The sequence below is a fragment of the Nelusetta ayraudi genome, unplaced genomic scaffold (genome assembly GCF_046127955.1).
Source record: "Nelusetta ayraudi isolate G7.1 ecotype Tasmania unplaced genomic scaffold, CSIRO-AGI_Nayr_v1 ptg000016l, whole genome shotgun sequence".
Taxonomy (NCBI): domain Eukaryota; kingdom Metazoa; phylum Chordata; class Actinopteri; order Tetraodontiformes; family Monacanthidae; genus Nelusetta; species Nelusetta ayraudi.
The window spans coordinates 2,068,011-2,095,571 of NW_027466066.1; the positions used below are offsets into that span (position 1 = coordinate 2,068,011).

The 27,561-nt window shown below is 45.1% G+C and overlaps 3 protein-coding genes and 1 long non-coding RNA gene across 6 annotated transcripts; 3 read left to right on the top strand and 1 right to left on the bottom strand.

Moving 5' to 3' along the window:
* Positions 1-33: 33 nt before the first annotated feature.
* mapk3 (mitogen-activated protein kinase 3) lies at positions 34-13,453 on the top strand. 2 transcript variants are annotated; one of them, XM_076023775.1, is made up of 9 exons: positions 34-484; positions 3,004-3,186; positions 4,717-4,906; positions 6,402-6,518; positions 6,620-6,734; positions 7,295-7,426; positions 7,765-7,874; positions 8,834-8,962; positions 9,846-13,453. In XM_076023775.1, exons 1-8 carry the CDS (start codon positions 294-296, stop codon positions 8,951-8,953), a joined length of 1,158 nt encoding a protein of 385 aa, XP_075879890.1. In that variant the 5' UTR covers positions 34-293; the 3' UTR covers positions 8,954-8,962; positions 9,846-13,453. The 2 variants fall into 2 exon arrangements, with proteins under 2 accessions (XP_075879890.1, XP_075879889.1); XM_076023774.1 differs by having other exon boundaries at positions 36-484; positions 9,937-13,453.
* Positions 13,454-15,917: 2,464 nt separating this feature from the next.
* On the top strand, positions 15,918-21,834 carry gdpd3a (glycerophosphodiester phosphodiesterase domain containing 3a). Of its 2 annotated transcripts, XM_076023776.1 has the most exons (10): positions 15,918-16,056; positions 16,282-16,324; positions 16,798-16,933; positions 17,523-17,568; positions 17,724-17,842; positions 18,862-18,951; positions 19,051-19,184; positions 19,298-19,357; positions 19,437-19,488; positions 21,069-21,834. In XM_076023776.1, exons 1-10 carry the CDS (start codon positions 15,918-15,920, stop codon positions 21,195-21,197), a joined length of 948 nt encoding a protein of 315 aa, XP_075879891.1. In that variant the 3' UTR covers positions 21,198-21,834. The 2 variants fall into 2 exon arrangements, with proteins under 2 accessions (XP_075879891.1, XP_075879893.1); XM_076023778.1 differs by lacking the exons at positions 17,523-17,568; positions 17,724-17,842.
* Positions 16,051-22,938, bottom strand: LOC142886698 (uncharacterized). Its single transcript, XR_012926442.1, has 3 exons — positions 22,802-22,938; positions 16,777-16,957; positions 16,051-16,267 (listed from the first exon to the last, which is right to left on the bottom strand). It is a non-coding gene; the product is annotated as an uncharacterized LOC142886698 (long non-coding RNA).
* On the top strand, positions 22,920-27,341 carry ypel3 (yippee-like 3). The gene is made up of 6 exons (XM_076023779.1): positions 22,920-23,215; positions 24,166-24,284; positions 24,533-24,576; positions 25,212-25,320; positions 26,084-27,005; positions 27,081-27,341. The coding sequence occupies exons 2-5, from the start codon at positions 24,168-24,170 to the stop codon at positions 26,171-26,173; spliced, it is 360 nt and encodes a 119-aa protein (XP_075879894.1). The 5' UTR covers positions 22,920-23,215; positions 24,166-24,167; the 3' UTR covers positions 26,174-27,005; positions 27,081-27,341.
* Positions 27,342-27,561: the final 220 nt, after the last annotated feature.

The following is a 27,561-nucleotide window of genomic DNA, read 5'->3' on the forward strand; positions in this document are numbered from 1 at the left end:
ACTTGCCGTAGCTTGGCACGCGCATTTTACGCTCGCTCGCCTGCTTAGACCACCAAATCCGCGCTTGCGAGCCAAATCCATGTACTAGTCGTCGGTGGCACATACACACACACAAACGGGGCCCAGGCTGCGGCTGTTTACACCTCCTGTCACACAACCAGCTCGCTTTCACATTTTTTGGACGGCTTTCTCCAGAGCTCCAGCGTCTCAGTGTTGCTGACAACCGCGGACAGAGGGCTTCGGGCGGACAGAGCAGCACACCGACAGAGCAGGAGCGGTTCGGAGAGGAAGGAATGGCGGATTCGAGCAGCACCGCAGCGGCCGTATGCTCCAGCAGCGCCGCCGCCACCGCTCCTGCCGGGGATGTGGCTCCCGCGGCGGGGCACAAGCCCGGGTGCGAGTCCGTCAAGGGCCAGCTTTTCGACGTGGGCCCCCGTTACACGAACCTGTGTTACATCGGAGAGGGCGCCTACGGGATGGTTTGGTGAGTTTTGTTCGTCGTCGTCGTCGTCGCTGCAGTTCGTCGTAACGTAGTAAAAGCAAAGCAAAGTGCTCTGCTATGGCTAACGCCAGCAAAGCAAACACGACCAGCTAGCTAACATTATAGCTGGTGCATTTGAACAAGTGTGCTTTATTTATACTGTCACGTCACTATTTTTGCGTGTGTGGTGTTTTAAAACGTTTGCCAAACACTCGGGCAGGTTTCTTTCTTTATTATTACCATTTCCAATCCGACTGCTGCTGCGTGTAGCCTGCTAGCCGTATACCCCAAGCGGCTACAGGCGTGGCTACGAGCTTTACAGGAAACAAGATTGGGAGTGATTGCGCAGGACGTTGGCTCTCGATCGCTCGGCTCGATGAGGGAGGGAGGGAGGGAGGGAAGGGTTGGGTTTTTCCCCCTGCATTTTTGCATTTTAACCGCAAACTCAAGACGTGCAAAACGCCACATCCGTGCAAGTGACACCGCCGAGAAAGTAAAATCTCCTTATTCTGACGCGAATAGCACGACACTCAGCCTGCAGCGGATCCGCTGCAGAGGATGCGAGGAGTCGGAGCGCACCGAGGCCCTTTTTTCCACTCTCTCTCTCTCTCTCTCTCTCTCTCTCTCTCTCTCTCTCTCTCTCTCCTTCCATCCCTCCCCTTCCCCTCGTGTTATCGCAGAGTGTGATCTTCGGCTCCGCGAGGACGTGTTGAGCCACCCTGTTGCCGCTCTCGACATCAATGCACAGTCACTTCGCTTTGCTTTCGAGGCTGCACCGAGAAGGCGGATCAGCGTCGGTGCAAAAGTGGACGTTGGCAACCCGCACTAACTCACCCACCCATCCACCCCAACTCCAATCTGCACAGTCTTGAACGCAGCAGTTGAGACCACTTGTCATTTTTAAAGAGCCAAAGCCCGGCTGCTGTCACTGTCGTGCGAGGCGAGCGCACCCCGTCCGAGCATTTGGCGGTTTGTAAACACTCCCAACCAGTGTTGGCGCAGTGTTAGACAGTAATCTATTACTAAGTAATCCACCACTGTAAATTAACTGTGGCAAAATTGATAATTATATCATCAAATTACTTTTTCAATCAAAGAGTCAGTTACTTTTCCGAAATGTTTTGCAAGCTAAAGATGTCTTATTATCCACAAAGGTCCGCAATATTTTGAAAAGCAACCGAAAACAACAATGTCGCAGGCTATTTTAACAGCACGGGCTGTGCAAAAGGCACCAGTGCTGTACATGAGTTTGTACAGTGAAAGCAAACATTCATTCATGTGAAGAGAGAAATTTTGCACTTTGATGAAGTTCATTCCAAAGCACTGAGCAACTGTTACTTGATCTTTTTTTTTTTATTTTTTAACTAAAGTGATTAGTAATAAATATTTGATTACTTATGAAACAAAGTAGTGAAAGAAGTAATTAGATTACTTTTTAAGGAGGAGCTGCCAGTGCCAACCAACACCGGCCGAGTCGCCGTTGGTTGGCAGCGAGGGTGAAGACCAACAAGTCAATTAATGCGGGTGGTTATAATCACATTCACTTTCAATCGCTGTACCTGCAGCGCTTTTCTCTGCGCGCTGAAGCAGGGTCATATAGTCGTGAACCCTCCCACTGTGCTCGGCGTGTTGTGCAATGAGGGAATAAAGGAAATTGTGATGTAACCGTTCCTGTCGAGGCAGAATCCAAGCAAAAAGAAAAAAAAAAGAAAATCACGCACGGACGTCTTTTTTTTTTTTTTTTTTTTCCTTTTCAGCAGTGGCCAAGGGAGGTGGTGGTGGTGGGGGGGGTAAGTAGAATTAGGTTTGGCCACATTCACTTCCATTGGATTAAGCCTCAAGCCCAGGAGAGTGCAAATAAATGCATGGATCCTTTATTCCCACTATTTGGAGCCGCTCTCAGCTCTGCCGAGTCTCCGCGTGCTTGACACCTACACCGCACTCGCACGGCACCTACTCTCAGGGCCTACACCTACAGACACTTCACCGCGCTTCAGCGTTGGAAGCCGTCGCCGCACGCCTGCGCGGCCCCACGCCGGCCTCTCGGCCCGATGCCCCTGGGCTGTGCGGTGCGACAGTTTTTGTCGCATTTGCGAATAGAAATCATCCTGTGCGGAGAGAAATATGCATCCATGAGTTGCGCAGGCAGGCGTCGTGGACATGACCATGAAGTGGGAGAACTAGTATTACTTGTTGACCTATACAAGTACCTATACAATACCCGACTGTTGTTGGTAAAACTGCACCATGGGAGTTGTAGTTGTACGTGTATACTGTCCAGCTCAATTCAACTGTTTACGAACTACATTTCCCGGTTCAAATTAATTTCACAATAAACCTGTTCACTAACTGTCCACGCCGGGTGCGCTGCGCTGCCGAATCCTTCTTTGTGCGACTAAAATGTTCACCTTGCTAGGCTAGCACTAGTGCTAGCACTTGAAAAAACGTTAGCTTACAGCCCCGCGATCCTGCGCGAATCGCGCCTCGTGTAATGCGAGAACCCCGCTCTCTCCGCCCTGCAGCTCCGCGCTGGATAACATGACCAACCAACGCGTCGCCATCAAGAAAATCAGCCCCTTCGAGCACCAGACGTACTGCCAGCGCACGCTGAGGGAGATCAAGATCCTGCTCCGCTTCCACCACGAGAACATCATCGGCATCAACGACATCCTGCGGGCGCGGCACATCGACAACATGAGGGATGTGTATCCTTTTCACTGCTGAAAAAGAAAGAAAAATCGCAGGCCTTCCTGCTCGGGTACAGTACTGTTTCTTTTTTTTCCTTTTGTTTTTGCTTTTTTCAGCCTTTCGAAAGCACTTGTGCGGTTTATCTCGGGTCAGATCGACACTCGAGCGCCCCTCGGTACTGTAATGCAGGCTTTCAAACTGTACTTCTAATCAATAGAAGTGATTTTTTTTCTCTCTCTCTCTATCTCTCTCTACATTTGGCCAATCCTCTTTTGAGAAGCGGTGGGCAGGAGCTGTACAGCCAGCGCCTGAGGGAAAAAGTCAGGTTTTCTCGCAGTCCACCTCGGAAAAAAACAAACGCGCAAAGGGGAGCATGTTTGTTTTGGTTGCTCCAGTTTGACTTGGCACGGAAAAAAAACTCAGTTTTGAATCGTTAGGGTTTTTAGATATCGGCTACGTTTAAGAAGTAGTTCCAAAACGCAGTGACTTCACTGATGTTGGAGATTCTGCTGTGACCTCAGCCTCCCAGGCGCCGCGTCGCGGAGGCAGCGTGTCCACACGCTGAGATTTGACCAAACAAACGGAGGTGTTTTTCAATCCAGGTCTTCATCTTCAGACTGGAGAACACTTCAGCTAACAATCCCATTTACCAAAAACCAAAACGAGCTGAATTGAAACATATGAAACCTGTTGTCAGAAAAGTTGCGTTTCCCAACTTGTATTTAATGTAAATTTATTGACTGTTCTGATTAAGACAGTGCATTCAAAATAAAGGGTTTAGATGCTCGGCACCTAAGTAAGCTAAGCTCTCCAAGTAATTGACTGTTCTTGAACTGATAGTTGTTGTTTTTAGTAATTCAGCTTCTCAGTCAAATCGCAATCTCCCGAAATCTCAAAGAAACCGCAATGACTGTATAAAAGTATTGTGCTTAAATAACTGCAATAAATAATCACAAAAACCAAGATCAGCAAACCCCTCATGTCTCCACCTGGCCACCGTCTACTCTGAATGCAGCCTTATTCTGATTAGGTTGCCACCATGCACAGTACTGTTTACATTGCAACATTTCTTAACATGGTTAAGGTCATAATAGGGTTGATTCAAAAATATTTGGGTAGACTGGTTTAAAGATTGTTTCCATTTCCAACAATTTTGGGGGCTTTGTCCTTATGGGCTTTTTATTTTTGCATCTAAAGACCAAATTTAAATTGAATGTGATAGAAAAGTGACAGAATCAGAATCATCCAAATAAATAGAATTATTACATCTTCTCAAAGTTCCTGAACAATTAGGACCCCCCCACACCCCCCAATGCCCCTCCCCCCAAAAAATAAGAGACTTGACCAATCTGACTTGCATGTATTCACTCCTCTGCTTTCACCAAAGGAAATGTCATAATAGAGAAACAGTTGTGCCAACAAGCTGCGTAATAGAACTGCACTCACAGACACACACACACACACCACAAACAGTGCGTGTGGTATATGTCTCAATTGGTTTCCGCTGGCGTCAGTCCTTGTCCTCCTTGACCCGCTCGCCCCGCCAGCTACATCGTGCAGACCCTGATGGAGACGGACCTTTACAAGTTGCTCAAGGTGCAGAAGCTGAGCAACGACCACATCTGCTACTTCCTGTACCAGATCCTGCGAGGCCTCAAGTACATCCACTCGGCCAACGTGTTGCACCGCGACCTGAAGCCGTCCAACCTGCTCATCAACACCACCTGTGACCTCAAGGTCCGCGCACACACACACGCACGCACGCACACGCGCGCACACAAATTGTCTAACAAGTCATCCTGTTGGTACGTTGGTCAGTATTTTGATCAGTGACTGAAAAACAGCGCTTCAACTCCAGCAGACTTTATGCCACCTGCATTATCACACTTGCGAACATAACTTTGCAATTTGATTGCAGCCTCGCGGCGTTTCTGTTCATGCCAAGCCTGATGCTGTGGTTTCGTTTTGCAGCGTCACGTTTTTCCCAGTAGCTCCTCCAGGTTTCCCAGCGCGGTGCATGAATGCGGGTGCAGAGCTTGCTTCCATATATTTCTTCTCAAGTGAATTTTAAGCTCTTATATTACAGTGAACTATCCTCCAATGGTCAGTATGATAGTGCAACTTATCTGCCATGATGGAAAACTGCAATATCTGTCTTACAGCCTTATTTCACTGGATGGTACTGCTGTTTTTTCTGCCTTAAATGGCGAATAATAATAATAATAATAATTCCATACAAACAAAAATAATTACGATTTTTTTTTTTTTTTTTTTTTAGACATTTTGTTAAGTTCACAGGGCCATTTCTGTTAATGTTCATGTGCATTCAGAACACTTTGCTTTTCAGCAGCTGTGGTCTTCAGTCTGACCTTTTTTCTTTTTTTAAATGTCAGTAAATAAGACAGTGAAGGTTCATTTGGTCAACATGGATATTTCCAAGTAGCTTAGGTTCTCCCTGGTTTGTTTGGTTCTCTGCTGATTGTTTCTTTTCACATCTTGATGTCAAATATGACACGGAGCGAAAACGCGGCGCACGTTATGTAAGACAAAATTGCTATCCTGCAGTTGGTTGACGCACAAAGCAGACAGGCAAATGACTGGACGCCACAGTTGCAGGGAAAACTCAGAAGAGCAAAATTCCCCACCCCCCCTCAACAAATGCAAAGTTGAATGATTTCTAGCTCCACTAATTCCGCTGATTCAGACATCGGCTACCGAGCAAAGATGCGACTGTCCTCCACTGGACCGGGAAGGAATTTGAGGAATGTAGCGTATGGGCGACTGCTCGGCCCCAGACTGATCCCCCTCTCACCCGGTGCCACTCTGCCAGGAAGTTGTGCTAGACTATGGAGACTCCTCGCCGTACTCCAGATCAATTAATTTTTACGACTTGGTCGGAACAGCCCCACCCGTAATGTCTGAGTAAACGCGCCCACCGCGTAATGGAACTGAAACTGTAAGAGGGGTGATGTGCAGGAAACCACGCATGAAAGCATCAGTGGCTCCAGGGACTTGAAGCATCACGGATTTGTAATGTTCAAATAAAAGAAATGGCATATTAAAGTGAAGGAGTGGTCAATATAGAATGCACTCCCCCCCCTCCCTGTTCCTGGTAGCCTCACTGGAGTGGGAACTACATGAGTTGTCAGATGTCAGGAGGTGTAGTTGAAAAGCTTTTGAAAGAAAAATCCACTTTTGGTTCGTGACCTCTGACCTTTGGTGCCGCCCTCAGATCTGTGACTTCGGCCTGGCGCGGATAGCCGACCCGGAGCACGACCACACAGGCTTCCTGACCGAGTACGTGGCCACGCGTTGGTACAGGGCTCCGGAGATCATGCTCAACTCAAAGGTCGGCGCGCCAGGAACGCACACGTGCACGTGAATCTGAATCCTGTTAAATGGATTTTTCTTTTTTAACTTCTTACCTTTCGAAATGCACTTGTTCATCAGGGATACTCCAAGTCCATTGACATCTGGTCAGTGGGCTGCATCCTGGCTGAGATGGTGTCCAACAAACCCATCTTCCCTGGGAAGCACTACTTGGATCAGCTCAACCACATACTCGGTAAGCTTCCATCCCGACTAAAAAAAGAATATTTAAAAAAAAAAATATATAGACAATTTTTGGTGCGTCTGGTGCATGAGTTAAAAAAAAATAAATTGTTCCTGGTGGTATTTATTTCCCCTCACGTGACAAAGATCACTTCAAGTGAGAGTCCCATCCTGCGAGATTTATGTGCTTCACACCCTTCAATGGAAAGACCTGCAAATCACAATTATTGCTTTTATTTTGCAAAAAGAAAACTGCCATGGGAACGCATGGACTGGCTGTCAGCTTGTCCTGTACAATTAAATTGACACAAAAACAAAAATTCTTTTCATTCAAAAGTGAATGAAAATCATTTTTCGACTGTCTTCTAGACGTACAAAACTTAAGAGCCACCAACGGCACTATACAAAAGAGCCGCACGAGACATTATGAAATCCTAACAGTGGACCATTAGACATGCTGCAGGTTGGTTGGACCAGTTAGCTGGACAGCATTTGTCAAAAGCGTGTCCAACTGTCCCGCTGAGCTGTTTGCCATCCGTCACCTCGGGGTCTCCTCTCCCCCTCCCCGCGCAGCCATTCTCGGCTCTCCGTGTGAAGACGACCTGAACTGCATCATCAACGTCAAGGCGAGGAACTACCTGCAGTCCCTTCCCGAAAGAGCCAGGGTGCCCTGGGAGAAGATGTACACGAAGGCCGACGTCAAAGGTACAGCAACAACCTCCCGCAGAAATGGAGGCAATGGCTCTGTCATCCTGCATCAGTCTGTCCCAATAATATCATAGTGTATATGCTTTTCATACTTGTTTGTTTTAGGTTTAAAAAAAATGAAGAAAAGAAATGAGATTGGAAGGTCTTTTGTATTGTATATTTTGAAAGAAAAAAAAAAGGTCTTGAAACTATTCAGATTTAATCAAAACCTTTCGACATTATAAAAAAAAAAACTACTTTAAAGTCATTGAAGTTATCCAGAGTGGAAAAAAATACTTCTTGGGTTAAAAATAAATTTTTCCAGCTAGCTAAAGCTTCGTATCAATCCACTGCAGCACTCGACTTGTTGGGCCGCATGTTGACCTTTAACCCCAACAAGCGCATCAGCGTGGAGGAGGCGCTGGCTCACCCTTACCTGGAGCAGTACTACGACCCCACAGACGAGGTACCGTATGAAAAAAAAAAAAATTGTCACTTTTATTATTTCGTTTGCCCCCAATTTCATTTATTTTCAAATTCTCTTTGGGGGAAACCTTCTGCTGCTGTTCAGGAATAAAGTAAAATGTCATCTAAAGCTGTTAAAAACCTCGGTGTTCGAATCACAAAACGCCCTCCAGCAGAGTTTGCAACAGCCGGGAAAAAACGACAGCAGCGCTCCGGAGCCCAGTTGTGAACTGTGGTTGGACGGGGAGAGAGCTTATTCACTCGCACACCTTTGCCATTGTATTCGGTGCTGAGCCAGGATTTCACCGAGCCGCTCTGCCTTGTACGCCCAATCCTCTTAGCTGCGTTTGGTGTCGCGTTTGGCTCCTCGGTTCGAATTGAGAAATGTGCGAGATCGTAATCTCCAGTCACGTCACACATTACATCAGACCCAAACATCTGTGTTTTGTTTTTGTTTTTTTTTTAATTCAAAGTTGAGGTCGTCTTGGATCGCTAACAATCGCTAGATTGTTGACATAAAATCCGGAATGTGGCCGAGATATCTGGAAAACAGTTCTAGGTGGGTCAGAATGTGACGGGACCAATCGGCATCTTTGGATTGAAAACATGGCTTGCCACCACTAGGAAGCGCTGCACTGTCACCAAGTGGAAGCGGAAGTTCATCCAGTCACCTTTGAGTTTTGTCTTTTTGAACTTGCCTCCCCTTCCAGAATGTAACCTACAGGCAACTAGATAGACATAGTTGGAAGTATACTCACTATGTATTTAAAATACTCCACTTATTTACTTATTTATTTATTTCCACTTTTCATTTTCCCTCAAACTTCCACCTTCAGATGCCCAGCGGTGGCTGCTTCTTCCAGTACTGATAACCGCAAGCAAAGCTGACATCTTTTAAACACATTGATTTATTAATTTTTTTTTACATTTCATTTCTCTCTGCGTGTCGCTCGCGTGCAGCCAGTGGCCGAGGAGCCCTTCACTTTCTCCATGGAGCTGGACGACCTCCCGAAGGAGAAGCTGAAGGAGCTGATCTTCGAGGAGACGGCTCGGTTCCAGGCCACCTACCAGGGATCCTGAGGCGCACGGGTACGTGAGGACGAGCCCGACGCCGAGTCGCACTCAAACTCTTTGAATTCCATGCACGCAATTCACAAAAAATTGGGCAAAAAAAGCCCAGTTGTGAGCACTGAACCGGGGACCTCACGTGACCTGTGTCATGTTAGTCATAATTGCAATAGTCATGCAGTATTTGTTTGCATTGAAACGTAATGTCACTGTGAAACTTGAATCGCAGTTGCCTGTTTGCGGTCCCTTTGCCGGTGTAATAATCTATAACTCGGCAGCGTTCACCAATATAGTTATTATTTTGTTAGTTTGTTTGACAATAACTCTGCAATGTTTCCAACAAATGGATCATTTGAAGCTGCTATCAATACCAAGTGTTTTTAAATCTCAGGGGTTTCCCACCCTTTATTTTGGGAAACGTAATCCGCTGATACGATTTGATAAACTACGCAAGAGGCTAAGGGCCACAAGAAGAAAAAAAAAATGATTCCATCCAATCCAAATTTTGAGATTAAAGTGGAAATTTTGAGAATAAAGTGGAATTATTGAAAATAAAGTTGAAATTTCATAAATTAAAGTGTTCGAGAATAAAGTTGAAATTTTGTGATTAAGGTTGAAATTTTGAGATTAAAGTCAATGTAAACAAAGTTGAAATTTCGAGATTAAAGTCGAAAGGCCTACTTCCGTTTTCGCCCGTTTCCTGTTTACGTTGACTTTTACAAAATTTCAATGTAAAACTCGAGATGGAAACTTAACCAAAAAAAAAAACAAAAACCTTACTGTCATATTTTTAAATAGATAAACACTCGGGCACAAAGAGAACATAATCTTTGGACATCTTCCAGATCTTCATTTCACCGCTAAATGACTACACGTCTTTATTTTATGACTTTGTTTTTTCAAAGACAATCCTGACAGAAGAAACAAAAAAAAAACAGTCAAATTAATTTCTGCCTTACTCTCTACAATTCTCCCTTTTTTTCCCTCCCTTGTAGCGTCACACTGAGGCTCAGAACAAGAACAAGACCCCAAACGACACAATGAAAAAACAAAAAACAAGAAAAATGCATCTTCAAGAAACCAACTGAAAAAACAAACAAACAAACAAACAAACCAACAAACTCCCAAGAACAAGAAATATGAACATTAAACTGCTTCTCTTTCCGTCACTGCAAAAAAAAAAAAGAAAAAAAAAAGAGCTAAGTTGACCCTCTTTGATTTCTGCCTGGGTGGGGTAGGGAGGGGGGGGTTGAAAGGGTTTGTTTCTCTCGGGACCCGGCCTCACCTGTCTCCTCCCCATTTCCCGTTTGATTGACGTCCCCGCCCTCACTCGCCCCTATTCCCTCCACCGCCCCTCCCCCTCCTGAATTCTTCCTCTCTCTCTTTTTTTCCCCGCGACTGTCGCTCATCATCTTATCTCATGTAAAACTCGTACTACTTGATTAACCGTAACTTCTCATGTCTTACTCCATGTGAAACTACATTACCGGGAGAAACCGAGGGCTAAGCGAACGGTGGGTGGGGGAGGGGCCGGGGCGTTTGTACATACGACGACGACGACAACAACAACAACAACAAAAAAATCGAAGGGTTTCCTCTCCTTTTCTTTCTTTTTTTTTCTCTCAAACGTGCTCGTCGCAGTTTGTTCGCCATTTGTTTGGGTGTTTGTTTGTTTTTTGTTGTTGTTTTTTTCTCTCCGACCGGTTCAGTTGTTCCTGTGCGTTTTGGGGATTTCTATCCAGTAGTCATTTTGAACACTTGATCTTTATTAGTTTTGGAGACAGGCTTTTGATGTTTTTTGGCATGTTGGCAGGTCCGTAGGTTCCTTTTTTTTTTATTATTATTATTATTTTGTCGTCGCGCTTTTTTTCCCTTTGGAAAAAAGCAAAAAAACAAAAAACAAAAACAACTTGATGTTCGTATGAATGCATGCATTCCTGAATTTAACCAAAGCGGCAAAGCGATGCAGGAAAACTGGGCTGCGTCCGGTTTTTGAATATCTCTCTCTCTCTCTCTCTCTCTCGACCCGCGAGTCGTGTCGTGGGTCGACACGCTGAACTTTACTGTTATTCACAGAACTGTGATCACCAGGAGTTGCTACAAAGTACCAAGTGGATCTGAATGGGCAGCGTCAAATATTTGTTTTCTTTAATTTTTTTATTTGTCTGTTTTTTGTTTTTGTTGAGCATATTCCATTAGCTATACCAAAGCCCATTTTCCCCTCAGAGCATATATGGTGCAATTTTCTTTTCTTTTTTCTTTTTTTTATGTTTTTCTTTTTTGGCACAGGTAATGAAATTTAATATTCAGGAACGTCATTTTTATTTAACTTAAGTTTATCCCCACCCCCACCCCCCAAAAAAAACAAAATGTACAAAAGAATGTATTAGTAGGAAACCATGTGGATTTTTTTTCTTTTTTTTTTTTGCTAATTTCTCCCCACAAATCTATTTCAAGCCAAGAATTTGGCATCAAGATGCTGCACTTGTGGGATCTGGCGCCACCTGGTGTTATTAATATCCTGATTATTTTTTTTAATTTTTTTTTGGTGCTCTTGTCAGTTACCTGGAAGTCGAAAAAACCTGTTTGCTTTCCCTTGAGCTCATTCCAAGAGGCTGGGAGCGCTGGGATCCTTGGCGGGTCTGCTGGTGCAGCTCCGCGCTGGGCCTCACTCTCGAGATCAGACCGAACGCACCTGTCAGTCGGCCCTTTGTGACGTTCACTTCCTTCTTCCTCTCCTGCGCCCACCCCACCCCACCCCCCCACCCGCTGGCCACCTTGTGTCTCTCTACTTTTCGCTCGCCCGTCCCCGCCTCTCTCTCCCTCTCTCTCTCTCTCTCTCTCTCTCTCGCTCTCCCCTCTTGTCTCGTCTCTGTGCCGCGGACACAGCCGTACTGACCGCTGCTTGACGGGAGCGCCACCTGCAGGCGCAGCTCCACCACCTGCACTTACCTGCCTGCCTGTTGCACTAGTACCCCCCCTCCCCTGCCCCACCCCAATGATAACCTCTGGATGGGTCTGGAGTGCCACGCCCGCTTTTTTTCTTCTATTTTTCTTCTGAAAACCTGAAATGACCGGAAATTTATTTAGAAAAATGTGTGTCTTTGGCTCTGCCCCATGTCACACGCCGTTTGTTCCCCTCCCAGAAGCCATAGCCACCTTGATATCGGCGTGTGAGACGACTTTTATTTTGAATTTCGTTGCTCCCTCTCCCCCCCCCCCGTGAAGCACTTGACGACGTTCGTCATTCATCCCCCTCGTTCTCTCTCGCGACGCTTTACGCAAAAGGGCTGTCTGTGCTTCTGCACCACCGCAGGACTCACCCCCTCCCCCCTCCCCCGCCACCACCCCCACTCCCACCACGCCCCGCCCTCCCTTCAGAGCATCGGATCGTGGACGGTCAAAAAAAAAAAAAACGAGCAGGAGGAAGCAGCAAACCACGAGTCAATCAGCACGCCTGCACTTTGTCTCTTCACCCCCCCACACCCCCACTCATCTTTTTCCAAGGTCGCTTCCCCCTCGTCTCGCACCCCCGCCCCCCGCCCTCTCACCCCTCTTTGCGTTCCAGCTTTAAGTTTGTGCGTGTCTGTGCGTAAGTGTGCGTGGTTTGTTTTTTTAATGGCTCATGGATATGCAGTAATTTATGTCTTTGTACAAGTGTTTGTTGTATCTGCTCCTCAAGCAACATAAAGCCAAGACTCTGTCGGCCCCGCGCCTGGGTTCTCGTTTGGTTTTTGTTTTTTTGTGTGCGTCTCAATTTTTTAAAAACTCGCAGCTTGGGCCCCTTCTTCTTCTCCTTCTTCTCCTTCTCCTCCTTCTTCTGCTTCTCCTTCTCCTTCTTCTTCTTCTTCTTCTCATTTCTTTGTGCAACACCGATGCGTGCGGTGACACGGATGATTTTTCTTCTTTTTTCATTGTGTTCCTTTCCCAGGGACGCACTCGGACACTCGCGTGTCGGTGCGTCTGCGACAAAGTTGCACTCAAAAAAAAAACAAAAAAACCAACGTACACACGTCATTCGCGCGGCCGCAGGCCCCATCTGTCACGAGGTCAGTTTCCAGATATTGTCGTTTTTAAATGGCTGTTCTTATTATTGCTATTGTTGTCATATTGGTGAGTCGTTGTATTTTCTTTCTATTTTTTAACATGAAAAGGGAGTAAAGTTGTATCTTTTTATTGATTATTAGGATGTTTTTAATTTGCGTTTCTTTGTTTCCCCCTTTTTTCTCTCTAATGGGTGTGACTATTATTATTATTGTTATTATTATGTTTATTATAGTTATTATTACTGGCAGTGTTTTCAGTCTCTCTGAAACTCTTTCTTTGCTTTATTTTCCTCTTCGGGTTCTTACAACAAATTATTTTAAAAGATGATATAAGTAGATTGTTTAAGAGATATGAGTTTTTGAGGGTTATAGTCTGTATATTCATGAGTATTATGACTGAAACGATTAACAAAGAAACAATTATATACGTATAATTAAATAAAATTTCCTGATACTGTTGCAATCATTTCTGTCTCTGTTATTTATTTATTTTTGTTTAACCCGTGCAACAAATCTAGATCCCGACACTGACGTTCCAAGTTTTTTCCCTCGTTATGGAGAATAATCCAACCAAGCTGTTTTCAAGATTAAATCAGAATGAGTGCCTGTTACTCACCTCGCCATTCCCCTGTGTGGTTACTCAGACTCAGACTGCTGCACAACAAAGCGGTGAGGAGGAATATTTCCATTGCTCAACTCGTGTTACTTGCTTGGTAACACTAGTTACTAGGTAACACTAGTTACCAAGCAAGTAACTTTGTTGCTGTGCAATGCAATGCACACTACAAGTCTTGTAGTGTGTTGCCTGAGACACACGGCTTACTTCCTGAAAGTCAGCAATGAACCGATAATCTCTCTAACTTCATCGGCATTTTTTTTAGATATTAATCACTGAGACCTTTAACACACACTCAAACACACACGCACATGCACCAATGAGTTAATCATAATGTGATGAATTGAACCCACTATACACAGTCGTCCTGTCAACCGTTTTAAAGGCTTTTTTTTTTTTGTATTGCGATCTATGGGGGTGGGGTGGGGGGGAGAAGCATTTTTTTTGCTGCAGTACCTTGAGTGGCCACTTGGAAATATCGACGCGCTGCCATATTGCCATTCCAGGATCCAGTGCTTGTAATACATCCATGGCTGAGACAGGTGCATCCTGGGAAGGTTTCTGCCTCGACTAGTCCTGGTCTAGACTGGAAGTTATTTATCTGAATCACTCAATTTCAAATTATTTATATTGGCTCTGCTACAGAATTTTTTTTCTTTCTCTGGAACACGTTGTGAACTCTCTCCAACCACCGAACTGCCTCTCCCACGATCAACACGCACCGGAAACATGCCCGAGCGTGAGCCTGCAGAATGAGCCCGCTTGAGAACACTCTGGAAGGTCAAGTTGCGCCACCGCTGCTGCTCTGTGATTTAGTTTTTTTTCTGGTGAAAACCAGACCAACGCAAACCTTTGTCTTTTTGTCTGTCGCATTCCGGCTGAACAATGCAGCGCCTCTGCTCACTCTGCCGCTCACTCTGCTGACTCCGTGCTGCCACTGGACGCCGCATGTCACCATTATCTTACTTGGGTCGCTTTTTCTATTTTTCGGAGTGTTGGGGGGTGCGAGCGCTCCCCATCCCTTTTTGACAATAGGCTTTCCTGGAGAATCCTGCCTCCGTCCTACGTGGCTGTTTGCGCAGCTACACAGATACTTGTTTGAAAAATATATATATAAATAAATAAATAAAAAACTCCCGTCCAAAGAGTAAAAGTACTGGTTCAACTTGATTATTCCAGTAAAGATAAAGAAATACAGCTTTTGAGAAGCCCTTAAGTATAAAGTTGTTTTTTTCCCCAATGCCATTAACAAAACGGTGCATTCTGTTGTATTGCATACATTTTGCAAAAAGGAAATAGTTGTCACAGAAAAATCTGAAATGAACTGTCCAGAGGTCTTTGTGAGCATCTGGATCATTTTGGACAGCTTTAATATTGTCAATACTTATAGTATTTTTTTTTTTTTTTAATGTTTCAACTCTAAAAGGATCTCCCTCTAAAATATCTTACAGTTTTATATTGAACTATGCAGCAGCATAGTTCAAACAGCTCCACTTCAAGCAACAACTTTAATAAATAAATAATAAGTTAACTACTTTTAGCAGAATTTGCGTCTTCTAAACAAAAAAGTAACAAGTCTGTTTTTCCAATGTGAAGAGTTGAAAGTTCAGATACTTGTACTTTGTCCACAAATATCTCCATATGAAAAGTAAAAGTAGTAGTAAGTAGTAAAAGTAAAAAGTGCTGCGAAGGTTTCTACTCAAGTAAAGTACAGATACCTGAAAAATCTACTCAAGGACAGCAACAAAGTATTTGTACTTTGTTATTTCCCAACTCTGGATATAAAAAAAAAACAACAACCCTGTGAAGGTGTTGCGTGTCACACAAACTGTTAAAAAAACACACACACACACACAAGCCCACAACTGGCCCAGCTGAGCAAGAGCATTTCAGAGAGTGTGGCGGAATACATGTGCCACAGGCGAGGGAGAGGCCAGCCAGGGACAGAGAGAGAGAGAAAAAGAGAGAGAGAGAGAGAGGTTGGCTCTGGTTCTGGAGCCGGTGGCTCATTAACAGATTTACAGCCCGGCATGTCTCAGGTGAAGCAACGGAGGGGGCAGCATTCTTTGGTCGTACCTGTCGGTCGAGTTCATTCCTCTGGCAAGACACACACACGCAGAGGAGGGGCTGTGTTCAGTCGAGCACTCGGATCCGTTTCCCTGCGGTGGGAGAGCGAGAGGTGAGGCCACTGTCGTGGAGCTTTCACGAGGGGGTTCAGTATCTGTGCAGGGTTTTCCGGTTGTGTCTTTGTCACTGCTGCCAGGAATCAGGAGGTCACGTTTGAGAGGTTTCGGGGGTCGGCGGCCGAAAAAAGATGAGCAGCTTCCTCTACCTCATCCTCCCCGCCCTGGGCGGCTACACGCTCACCTCGCTGTACCTGCTGAAGAACCCGCTGCTTCTGCACAAGAGGAAGCGCATGGCCTTCCACAGCGAGCACATCTCGCACAGAGGAGGTGAGTGCGGCCGGCGGGCGGACGCACAGGTGAGAGGTGTGCGCGACGCGGAGGCGTCCTCGCTCTTATCTCGGAGATCCGGGTGAAACTGGCAGCGAACCTGCAATTTCCTCTTGTAGGAATGTTCAGACTGCACAAAATATGTCTCGGCGGGGCTGTTTGATCTTGTTTCTGGTTTTTTTCTCTTTCCTCGCCGGTGATCGTCTCCCTTCTTTGTGTTGCCAGGATGTGGAGAGAGGATAGAAAGCACAATGGAGGCATTCACACAGTAGGTTCACGGTGCTCAGCGTGATATGTCCTTGTAAAAGTTCCATTGATTGACTGATATTTTATGCTGAACATGTAGGTGTACAATTATCACTGTAAAACAGTTTACATACCCTGACTATTAGTAATAGGACATCACCTTAGAATAAGAATCCAGCAAGAAACGAAAGAGAAAGAAAAGAGATTCTACACTATCCAAACCCCCCCCATACCAGTGATACTAAGTTCTGTAAATCAGTTCTTGTGATGTCACAAGGGGCACTGATACCTCTCCCAAGTTCTGAAATGTTGTGGCCACCTTGTTTTGGGGGGGAAGATCCAAGTAAAAGCCTCAGTTATATGTTGAAACAGAGCATTTTTGCAGAAGGCTGCAAACAGAGGGCTAAGGACAGTTTGGACGGTGCTTAAATGATGATTAAGAGATATTAGAGCTCATTAAAGACTCATTATCACCTGTTGTCACTCTGTCCGCAGCGCTGTGGAGCACGGCACGCAGATGCTGGAGCTGGACTGTCACCTGACGCACGACGGTCACGTGGTGGTGTCACATGACGAGAACCTGCTGAGGCAGACCGGCCACGACGTCGCCATGTCCTCGCTCAATCTGCAGGTGGCTTCCAGACATCGACTCAATCTGATTTTAAAGTAAAATGAACCCAAAAAAAATGGTTTGCTGCAGACGCATTATGCGTGAATGTTTTGAGCGACAAACACTGCTAACAAAAAGTTTGGGATATTGGACTTTCAGATGAAATTCATGGTCAAAAGCTGACACTGCAGTGATATAATATCATGAAGGTAGGACTTATAAGTGGAGGCCTGCAATGAGGATTTCAAAAAGTCTCACACAACTTAAACAGCTCATCGAAACCAAAGAAACCAAAGAAACCAGCGGCGGGTAGGTCGACCACAACACATGTCAGACGCCTCAATAACTTGTCGTGTGACCTTTTTGTGGGTTGCGTCCTGGTCTCGTTATGTCAAGACGTGAACAGCACGAGGGAAGAAATAAACCACTTCAGGTCAAAGTAGGTTGACCTCCAAAAGACTGGAAGCACATTTGAAGTGCATTCTGGCAATTTCTGAAAGCCCAAAATCCCAAATTTTTAAGTGAGTCGTGCACTTTACCGTAAAGTGTCTGCATGAAGGTCAAGCAAATTGTTGCAGCCTGACTCAAAATCTAATCTGCTCTCTGTTAGGACTTGCCTCTTTATAAGGAGAGACTGGAGGTGTTGTTTTACGCAGGTGGGTTCCGCTAGCCTTGAGCAAAACATCAGTAAATAAGTAACTGAAGTACACAGGTGTGAGGTGCACGCATGTCTGTGTGTGTGCGTGTGTGTGTGCATGTGTGTGTGTGTGTGTGTGTGTGTGTGTGTGTGTGTGTGTGACTGTACGCACAGGCCGCTATAGCACAGGTGCAGACAGGAAGTTTGCTCTGCTGGAGGACCTGTTCAAGAAGTTCCCCGCGATGCCTGTAAGCGTTGAGATCAAAGAGAACAACAGAGAGCTGATTGAAAAGGTGACAATCAAATTCCAAATCTTTTCAGATGTTTCAATGTTTCCTGTCGTGCAAAAAACAAACAAACAATTGACCACAACCTGTGTTTTAAAACAGTCGCACTCGCCCTTTAGCCTCCTTTGCTTGCGCCACTTTTCAGAGAGTTAGATCGGCGTTGTGTCGTGACTTTAGCGCCTTGTTTGCGGTGCTCTGCCAAAACACGAGGAAGGCACCATAGGCGGGAGACCGCAAACACGGACATAAAAGTAAACATGAGGACGAGAGGAGCAGAGGAGGGAGTCGTATCGCTGCAGTGAAACTACGCAGGCGTCAGATATGAATAAATATTTTAATAAAGCTGCAGTCTGCAAAATTACAGCCACATTGACGTGCAGTTAAGAAGAAAAGAGGTCGAGAGGAGTCGGACATACCATGCTGCTGACAGTGTTAAATAGGTCAATGGTGTCAATAAAGAGGCCACAGCAATATAAGTGCTAGATACATGGGACACGTCGGGCAGGTGTTTGTTGTGCCTTCTTCTGCCCTCTGGGCACAAACACACATCTGGTGAACATTTCACAAAACAAGATTTCCAGCCTGGATGACGTAAAAGGCAAAAATCAGTTTTCTCGGCAGGTGCGTCAGAGGATGACAATCAAATCCAAATATGACAACAAAATAAAAGAGTTCCCGCACACATGGCCAACTTGCAGAATTTATTGCGATGTTTCGGTACAAGACCTTTTTCAAGCAAAATGCTTCTTCTTTTGTTTTACTGAAACATCGCAATAAATTCTGCAAGTTGGCCATTTGCGTGGAAACTCTATTATTTGTTTAGGCTGTGTTGCATAAAATCATTTGGTGAAGTCAACACCTAACTCCTCTCTACAGAAGTCGTCACTCTGAGTCAATCCAAGCTGACGTCACAAATGACTGATTTGAAGCTGTTTCACACCTGCTTACCACCAGCTGTTCACCATAGCAGCGGCAATATTCACCATTTCTCATTTTACCCTCCTCCGCTGCTCGTCCGTGTGCAGATTTCAGACATGGTGACGCGCTACAAAAGGGAGGAAATCACCGTCTGGGCCTCCGCCAGCTCCGCCATCATGGAGAACTGCCAGAAAACGGTAGAGCGGCCAGCCACCTGGGGGAGACAAAGCTCCCCGTGCGACAACCTGCCACCCCTCTCCTGCCAGAGCTTGCCAATCTGTGCTTCCTCTTTGCAGAACGGCTCCATGCCGTACATGTTCACTATGAAGAGGGGATTGCTGCTCCTGCTCCTCTTCTACACCGGCCTGCTGCCCTTCGTGCCGCTGGGAGAGAGCCTGCTGCAGTTCTACCTGCCGCGTATCATCAACAGGTGTGGGCATTTCTCCATCTCTGAGCCCAGTGATTTGTTGTGCACCAGTAACTTTGACTATGGGTCCGAGGCCCGAGCGTGACAAATGTGCCTGTGGTTTCTTTGCGCCGAAGGACGTACATCCCCGAGAAGCGCATACTGAGGAACAAGCTGGTCATCCATTTGCTGGAAAAGTGAGTCGGCTTCACTTGAGATTCACCTTCCCTGCCGTTTCTCGGACAGACGAAATAACACGCATCCCGCTTTCCGCAGAGTGACGATGAGGAAGAGTCTCTTTCGACACCTCACAGCTCGTGGAATCCAGGTATGAAACCAGCAGCGGAGGCTTTTACACTGCAAGTTCAGTCAGCCTTAAGAATTATGTTGCAATTCGTTTAAGTGCGAAGGTTGCGAATTGGATTCCCAGGCTTGGGGTTTGCATGTTCTCCCTGTGTGTGTGTGTGTGTGTGTGTGTGTGTGTGGGGTGGGGGGTTCTCTCCATGTACCACAACTTCCTCCTTGCCTCCAGTGACATGCATATTCGCCTAATTGGCAACCCTGTGACGGAAGCTGAGATAGAATTGGATGGATGAGTAATTTAGTGAGACAGTCTTACTTTAAAACCACTCGTAACTGACTACGTTTACATATACGCCAAATCAGACTTCTCTCCTTGTCCCCGTATACATGCAGCTGAGAAAATTTAATTATTGACGGGAATGCGTCCTCCTCCCCAACACTAGGGGGCGATATGAGTCTTTTCAGCGTGTTAATTTCCGGTTAACCTCTTTCGTCGCACAATAAGAAAACAACTGGAGCGCAATACACCACCAGTGTAATGCCCATACTGGTCTTCAATTTGGTCAGAAATTCACAAACGTACACAACATATTCCTGGCAATTTTACTGTCGAAGCCCAAATCTCCCACAGCAAATATACTCATGTGAGTGAACGCTACGTACTGACATTTTTTTTTTTTTTTTTTAAAGAGGAAATATAATATACGCAAATTTGCATCAAGCTGGACTTCATTTCACCCACATAAAAAAACTCAGCAAAATATCCATCAGCTGATTACCTCTGTGAGCTACCAAGACTGATAAAAACCACCCACTGGGTCGCCGGGAAATTCGGCCGTGACTCTGCCGTTCCTGGTCGTGACACCTGCAAACGCCAACGCGCACTGTCACCGTCTTACGGCACGCCACTTGTTCCCCGAAGAATGCCGTCAGAGACAGTCAGCCACCTCCATCCAGATGTGATTAATCCGTCGGGATGAGATCACCCCTGCTCGTCAGGCCATGAGTGGTCAGTGAATAGTTGGAGCATGAGGACAACCTGAATCACGTGACAAGGCCCAGGGCCCTGATTGTGTTTCTTGTGTTTCGGCACGAGACGTTGGGCTTTGGTGTTGACCACAGGTCACAAAATCTGAAACAATAGATGATTCCCTTCTGATATTTTTTGTATGTACAGTATGTACGATATGTGTTCATACTACTGTTGTATTGTTTTCTATTCCTATTGCGAACCCAGACAAATCTGTAATTTCATTTCAAGTCTGTGGTATTTTTGGTTTTTGTGAAATATCTATGAAGGAAGAAGTTTTGCAGAACACTGTAGTGCAGTGAAGCAACAGGTTTACAATTAATCAAGCGAGGCTGCACCACCGGAGCCCAAAATAGAAAATGTTTATCATGGGATTGTGTACATTGAAATGTGTATTCATAGTTAATATAAGATCCAACAGCCTTAAAATGCCCTCGTCTTCCCTTTGTCGCTATTGTATTTTTCCATTGTTGACTGTATATATGTATATCTATATATATATAGATATACATATGTACATCCAATATGTTTACACACACACAACTTACTAAAAAAACAACAACAATTAATTGCAGGTGCAGTTGTTTGTGTGCAACCAAGAAGAAGACATAAGATACGCGCTGGAAGTGGGCGCCACAGGCGTGATGACCGACTATCCGTCTCTTCTGACAAGCTACTTCAGCAGAAACCCCATTCAGGACTGACCACAGCCGTATCCACCCGGGAAAACAATGACTGACTCGAAACAGGGCTAGCCAGAGAAGACACACTGTGATGCCCCTTCAAACATGATGAAGTTCGTGGAAGAGATGTTGCAGAGATACTAAACACCTCATTATGGGAATAAAACTGTATTTACCCGTAGTTGTTTTTGTGTTAGTTTTTTTCAATCCCAGTCCTTAGAATTAAAATATCTCCACGTTCAGACGCCGCTCGGTTTTTCTGGGGGGTTTCCACACAAAAAAAGAGTAACATTACGACTGTATTTGTCTTTACTGAAAACTGTTCAATCTCATTGGTCAGTGTGCGTGAGAAAGTAGTGGTGCGACTGTCCCACGTGTGCAGCAGCAGCAGTAAATATTTAACCCACTGGACTGCATGTGACTTCCCGAGATAAGATAGCAGGCGTGACTCTATTTTGACTGTCTGGGGTTATTTTGGTCCTCTGTTTCATTAAGTGGGACAACGTTTGGTTTAAGAAAGTGTGAGGCTCGCTCTTTTAAAGTATTTTGGGGTTCATGGTGAAAGCATTTGTACTCTTGTGGTTTCAAGTTGAGAAAAATAGCCTGTGTGGATTTGGCCTGTGTAGAAATAAAGAGATCTTCACAGTGCAATGTGTTATGACGAGTGCCTATTTATTTGTGTCCTGACCATTCGCAAACTACACATCACTTCATGCCTTTATGTGTGCATTTGGCTCCACCTGTACCCTTGTCTTTCCCAGACCAGAGTCCAATCTGGTTTTGTGATAATAATCAACCAGCGCGTAGCTCCATAACAAAGGCTGCTGAGTCTTCCTGACCTGCTTGGCTGTGCCTCGCAGTGTCACAAATAAGTGATAGAACAGAAGTGGAGCATTGCACTCCAGTGTCGTCATTATGCAAGGATCAGAAGGTTTGTATAAGTGACCGAGGAAGGAAACTCAGCCCTTGTGATCATTAAACTGAGGGCCTGGGTTAAATACTGCAGGCAGATCACTCATAACTTGGGTTTAAATTTAGACATGCCTCTATTTCAGATTCAACAGCTATTTTAGATGGTATATCTTTTGATTACAGTAACTATAATAAGTGAATTGCAATTAACAGAATGTGTCTTTTAAACACAACGTATTTGAGTAGAAATTACAGATATTTGTGTGCAAAGTGTCGGGAGTAAGAAACTCAAGTAAAGTACATATATCTGTCAAATCTGCTTAAGTACACTCAAGTCACTTAGTATTTGCACTTTGCTCACTCCCACCTCTGCATATGTCAGTATCCATGCTTTGTCAAGTCGAGACTTTACACTGTGATTGTAGACCTGCAGGTTGTTCAGTTTTCGAAAGCCTCTTCAAACGCAATCTCTGCGGTCAAATAATTGCCAAGGGTCCCTGAACACAGCACGACACAAAATCGCAGTCACTGTTTAAACATTTTTTAATTTCTTTCCACACCGCCCGTTCTGATATCCAGCCGTGTTTGACGACCATATGACCCGCTGATAACATGCAAACACTCTACACCAAGCCAACCATCTATCCGATGCCCATAGAGGGCTCTCGCACAAGGTCGAAGCCGATTGGTTGACCCACATTCGACAACCTCACCTGCGGCTTGCTATTGGCTGAGCGGGGTTTGTTTTCCCCTCCTCTGACTTCCTCCTCTGCGTGTTTTCATAAACAAACCACATATTTCTCCCGCCAGGGCATCGGCACGGTCGGCAAACCTGCCAGCATTGTTGGATTCTTTTTTCTTTCTCCCCTCCACCCTCTGGTCGACGTTCGCGCAACTTCCTCGTTCGGAGTGGGGGGCGAAAAAAGACGCGTGTCAACGGACAACACACTCCGGAGGCTCGCTGTGTTCGTCCTCATTGTCCGAGCCGTCGGCGCGGCGTGGTCGGCTGTTCCAACCAAGCAAGCTTTGATCTGCCTTTCATCAGCCACATTAATTGCTCCGCCGCCTTCCCCATAAGTGGCCCTTGGCTAGCCTGCTAGCTCAGTTGCCTCCTTTAATTTCTTCAGGTAAGTCGACGGATTTAGTGTCAGTGGTGGCGGTGGTGGGGGGAGACGAGTCTCCTGCATTGCGCATCAGAGCTGCGGCGCCACAGTGTTGCTGTTGTGTTGTGACGTGACAGCCTAGCCGAGCTAGGCGGCTAAGCTAACAGGCAGCCTTAGCCAGTCAGTGAGTTGTTTTGCTGCTGTCTTGTGTTATCGGGGCCAGGCGTGTGTGTGTGTCATTCGTTTGGCGACCGTCCCCAGAGTTGGACGGTGCACAAATAGGGCAGCGCACACATTGCGGTGGCTCCGTTTGAATGTGGGTTAGCTGGTATCCACTGAGGCGAGGATTGCGCTAAACCAACACTTAGCAAACTGAGAAACTGCGTTTTCTAATCTGGTCGCCAGCATTAGTCTCCACTTAGCGATAGTTTGAACAAAACGTTCTTTGTCCGACGGCACTTAAGGCTATGGTTTGAAGTGTTGCAAAAGAAAGGATGTCATCTCTTTTCCACAAGGGTCACAGTTTTCTGTGGAAATGTATCTCATTAAAAACAATTATTGAACAAGACACCAAAGATATTTATTGTTTTGGAGTTTTTAAATCACAATGCAGTTAAAATGGAGTTAATCAACTTAATTTGCCTTAATTTGGACTTGCTGCTTTAATTAAGTTACTTCTTTTTTCAGGTTGAAAAGAGAGCCTTTTTTTTTGTTTGTTTTTTTAAATGAATCTTCTCAATCAAAGTTGATCAGGTTCATTGAACGGCCACAGTTATGTCTTACCCAAATCAATGCACAGCTAACTAAATGGCACATTTATTATCTGAATCTGTGATACATCAATAAAAAGTCTAAAGCCCTCGAGACAAACGCATAAATTCCTGCAAATGATTTGATCTGCTGTGATTGGTCTCCTCTGCAAATCCGACGCCGAACACACACCGACACGTACGATCCTGTCTCCTCCCCCGCAGTCATGGTGAAGCTGACGAAAGCCAAGACGTTCCAGGCCTACCTGGACTCGTGCCACCGCCGCTACAGCTGCGTGCACTGCCGCGCCCACCTGGCCAACCATGACGAGCTCATCTCTAAGGTAGCTACCGAGTTTGTCAGCAGCTATTTTTAGGAAGCCCAAGTGCGCCCACTCGACCGCCTGTAGTCGTGGAACACGCGGCTCGCTGCAATGTTTGTTTAAAAAAAAAAAAAAAACGTCTAATGTGGAGTTGTTTTTGCAGTGCATGTCAAAAATATATCCCGGGTTTTTGTCTGTTTATCAAGTTGTCACACAAACATCTGAGTTATGGTTTGATTTCTTTTTCCTTTTTTTTTTCTCCTCTCAAGTCTTTCCAGGGCAGTCAGGGCCGGGCGTATCTCTTTAACTCTGTGTAAGTATATATAAACATAAAATATGATAGACAAATTGTATTTTTTTCATTTAAAACTCCATAATGATTCTGAAGATGGGTTAAAAAAAAAGTGATTCTTCTGAGTGCAAAAGTGATTTATCTTGTTTAAATTGTCCTGTGTAGTTATCCTACTTCAGGGTGCCTTCTGAGATTAGACTTGTGTGTTTCTGGGTGCGTCCACAGAGACTAAGAAAAACAAACGCACATTCCTGAGATTAATCATTTCAAAAATAGCCCCTCTGAAATAGATGAACACTATCAGCCACGCTTGCATAAACAACAGCGAAAGCAGATAACTTGATTTGCCCATCTAGCCTGAAATTAGGTGAGTTCCCTTTAGTCACACTCCTCCCGGGTTAGTGGGTCAGAATTACACTGGCTCTCTGTTCAACAGTTAAATAACTTTGGCATGTAGTCTCGTTTCAAAGACGTTGCAGCGCTACAGGAGGACACTTTTGGTGTGTGTGTGTGTGTGTGTGTGTGTGTGTGTGTGTGTGTGTGTGTGTGTGTGTGTGTGTGTGTGTGTGTGTGTGTGTGTGTGTGTGTGTGTGTGTGTGTGTGTCCCATTCATGAGTTTCTTTGAAATGCTGAGGAGCCGCCGTTTGTTTTCGCAGGGTCAACGTGGGCTGCGGCCCTGCAGAGGAGAGGCTGCTGCTCACCGGGCTCCACGCCGTCGCTGATATCTACTGTGAAAACTGTCACACCACCCTCGGGTGGAAATACGTGAGTTCACCCACCTGCAACCGTCGCATCCCGTCGGGCAAAACGAAGCCGCGGGGTTTCGATTTCGTAACGACGCGTCAGGTTTCAGCCTCGTAATGGCGCGCAGTAACGTAATCGGCGAGTGTCTCGCATGGCCCGAGGTTTTCCTGACTGGGCCGGGTTCGGGTTTCTTTACTAATATTAACCTACCGCATTAATGTGTGGTTTTAAGACGGAAGGCCTTATGCGTTACATTTAAAGAGATCTGCAGTCCTGGAAAAACAGGAAGTATTCTTGTGTGCACTTTCAGTATGATAAAGTTGCTGGGAAAATAACTTTCTATTTACTGATATTATCAGCGGCTGCAGTATGATAATGATTGTAGCTGTTTGTGGCTGCGTAATCTTCCAAACTTGCAATGTTTGTTTGGTTTGTTTTTGATAGATTTGTTTTTTAAACCTATTTTTTACTTTTAAACAACGTCTTTAAAAAAAAAAAAAAGTTTAAATGTGACCCATTAGAAGTCAACTTAAAATCAGAGGATAAATGTTGAGGGTGTTTTTACTGTTCTCTAATGTAAAAACTGGTCACATTGGACCCTCAAAGTTATTTAAGGGTTAAATAATGTCTTCCTCGCACATTTTTCATGGTGAAATTTAGGTTCCCAGGAAAAATCGCCGATTATCAACTAATCCTTAATCGATCGATCAGGTCAATCAACTAACGATTAATGAATCAATCGATAACTCGCAACCTTACTTACGATCAAACCTCCTCTGTGCAGGAACAAGCGTTTGAGCTGAGCCAGAAGTACAAGGAGGGCAAGTTCATCATCGAGCTGTCCCACATGATAAAGGACAACGGGTGGGACTGAGAGGCAGCACCTCCTTCATCTTTCCTCCGTGACTTTTTTTCTCCCCCCCACCTGGGCGTCGCACCCTTCCCCGACCTCAACGTTTCAAGGGTTTCCGCGTAGCTTCCTCATCCCGCGTACGAGCCATCGACGTGCCACAGTTTCACTTTGTACGGCTTCGCCACGATTAGCATGTGATGCCTTATCTTTGTGTGTCCTTCTTGTTTGACCAGCGGCCGCGACAACACTCTTGCTGATATTTCTCGATTATCTCAATTGCTAGTTGTGCTGGGAACATGGGCGGTGTGAGTGAGCGGTTTGTGTGTGTGCGTGTGTGTGTGTGCAAAGGACTGGGAGATAGTCGCGCTGTACGCGTGTTTGTTGGGTCTCAACGTTCGAATGACAAAACTTTTCAGTGACCACTCTGTGGGTGAGGGGGGCGGGGGGGGGGCGGGGCCAGAGCCAGTCAAATAATGACACAGATCAGATGCAGGCATTTGAGTTTAACGTGCACATTTGGACATGACTTGCCCCAACGCTGACAAAGATATTTAGGACTGTTTAATCCCGCAGATTATTTTTGTGTAAAAGCAAAGGTATGGAGGTCGGTTTTTTTTACGACAATGAAATGACTTTTTTTTTTTTTTTTTTTCTTTTTAAAGGAGCGAAATTCTGTTTTTACGGGGAGATCGGTGTCACTTTATATTTTGCCAAAGTCGATCAGGATTATGAATCGGTAAAGGCCTGCAAAAACCTTTCATCTGGATTTTATTTTATTTTCTGTAGTTTAGGTGTGTGTGTGTGTGTGTGTGTGTGTGTGTGTGTGTGTGTGTGTGTGTGTGTGTGTGTGTGTGTGTGTGTGTGTGTGTGTGTGTGTGTGTGTGTGTGTGTGTGTGTGTGTGTGTGTGTGTGTGTGTGTGTGTGACAGAATTGGTCAGAGCTCCACATTGAGTTTTCACTGCGCATTTGGGAAATCTTCATGCTGACAAGATCTGTCCTACATTTGCTTGTGTATAACTTAACACTGAGCTGCCCTTAACACATGCATTTACTCTGTTGTGCTAGAGTGTTGGTAGGATTATATTATGTAGCATATTTATGGTGATTTTTAATGTCTGCTTCTCATTAAAGTTGTATGATTTTTTTTTTTTTTTAACCCTATGTTTCATTAAAGTACAGTCGGTCTGTAAATTCTGGATTGCTGATTTCGGTGATTTTCATCATTAACTTGAACCTTCTATTACAACATGTTAAAAAAAAAAAAGTATGCACAGGGCAGAGAAAATCTTTTTGAGCACAAAATGTAGATGCAGAACACTAAAAAAAATACATAGCATTTCTAAGACAATTTTTTTTTTTTACCACTTGATTAGCACAATGGTATTGGCTAACCATTGTCGAATTATGTC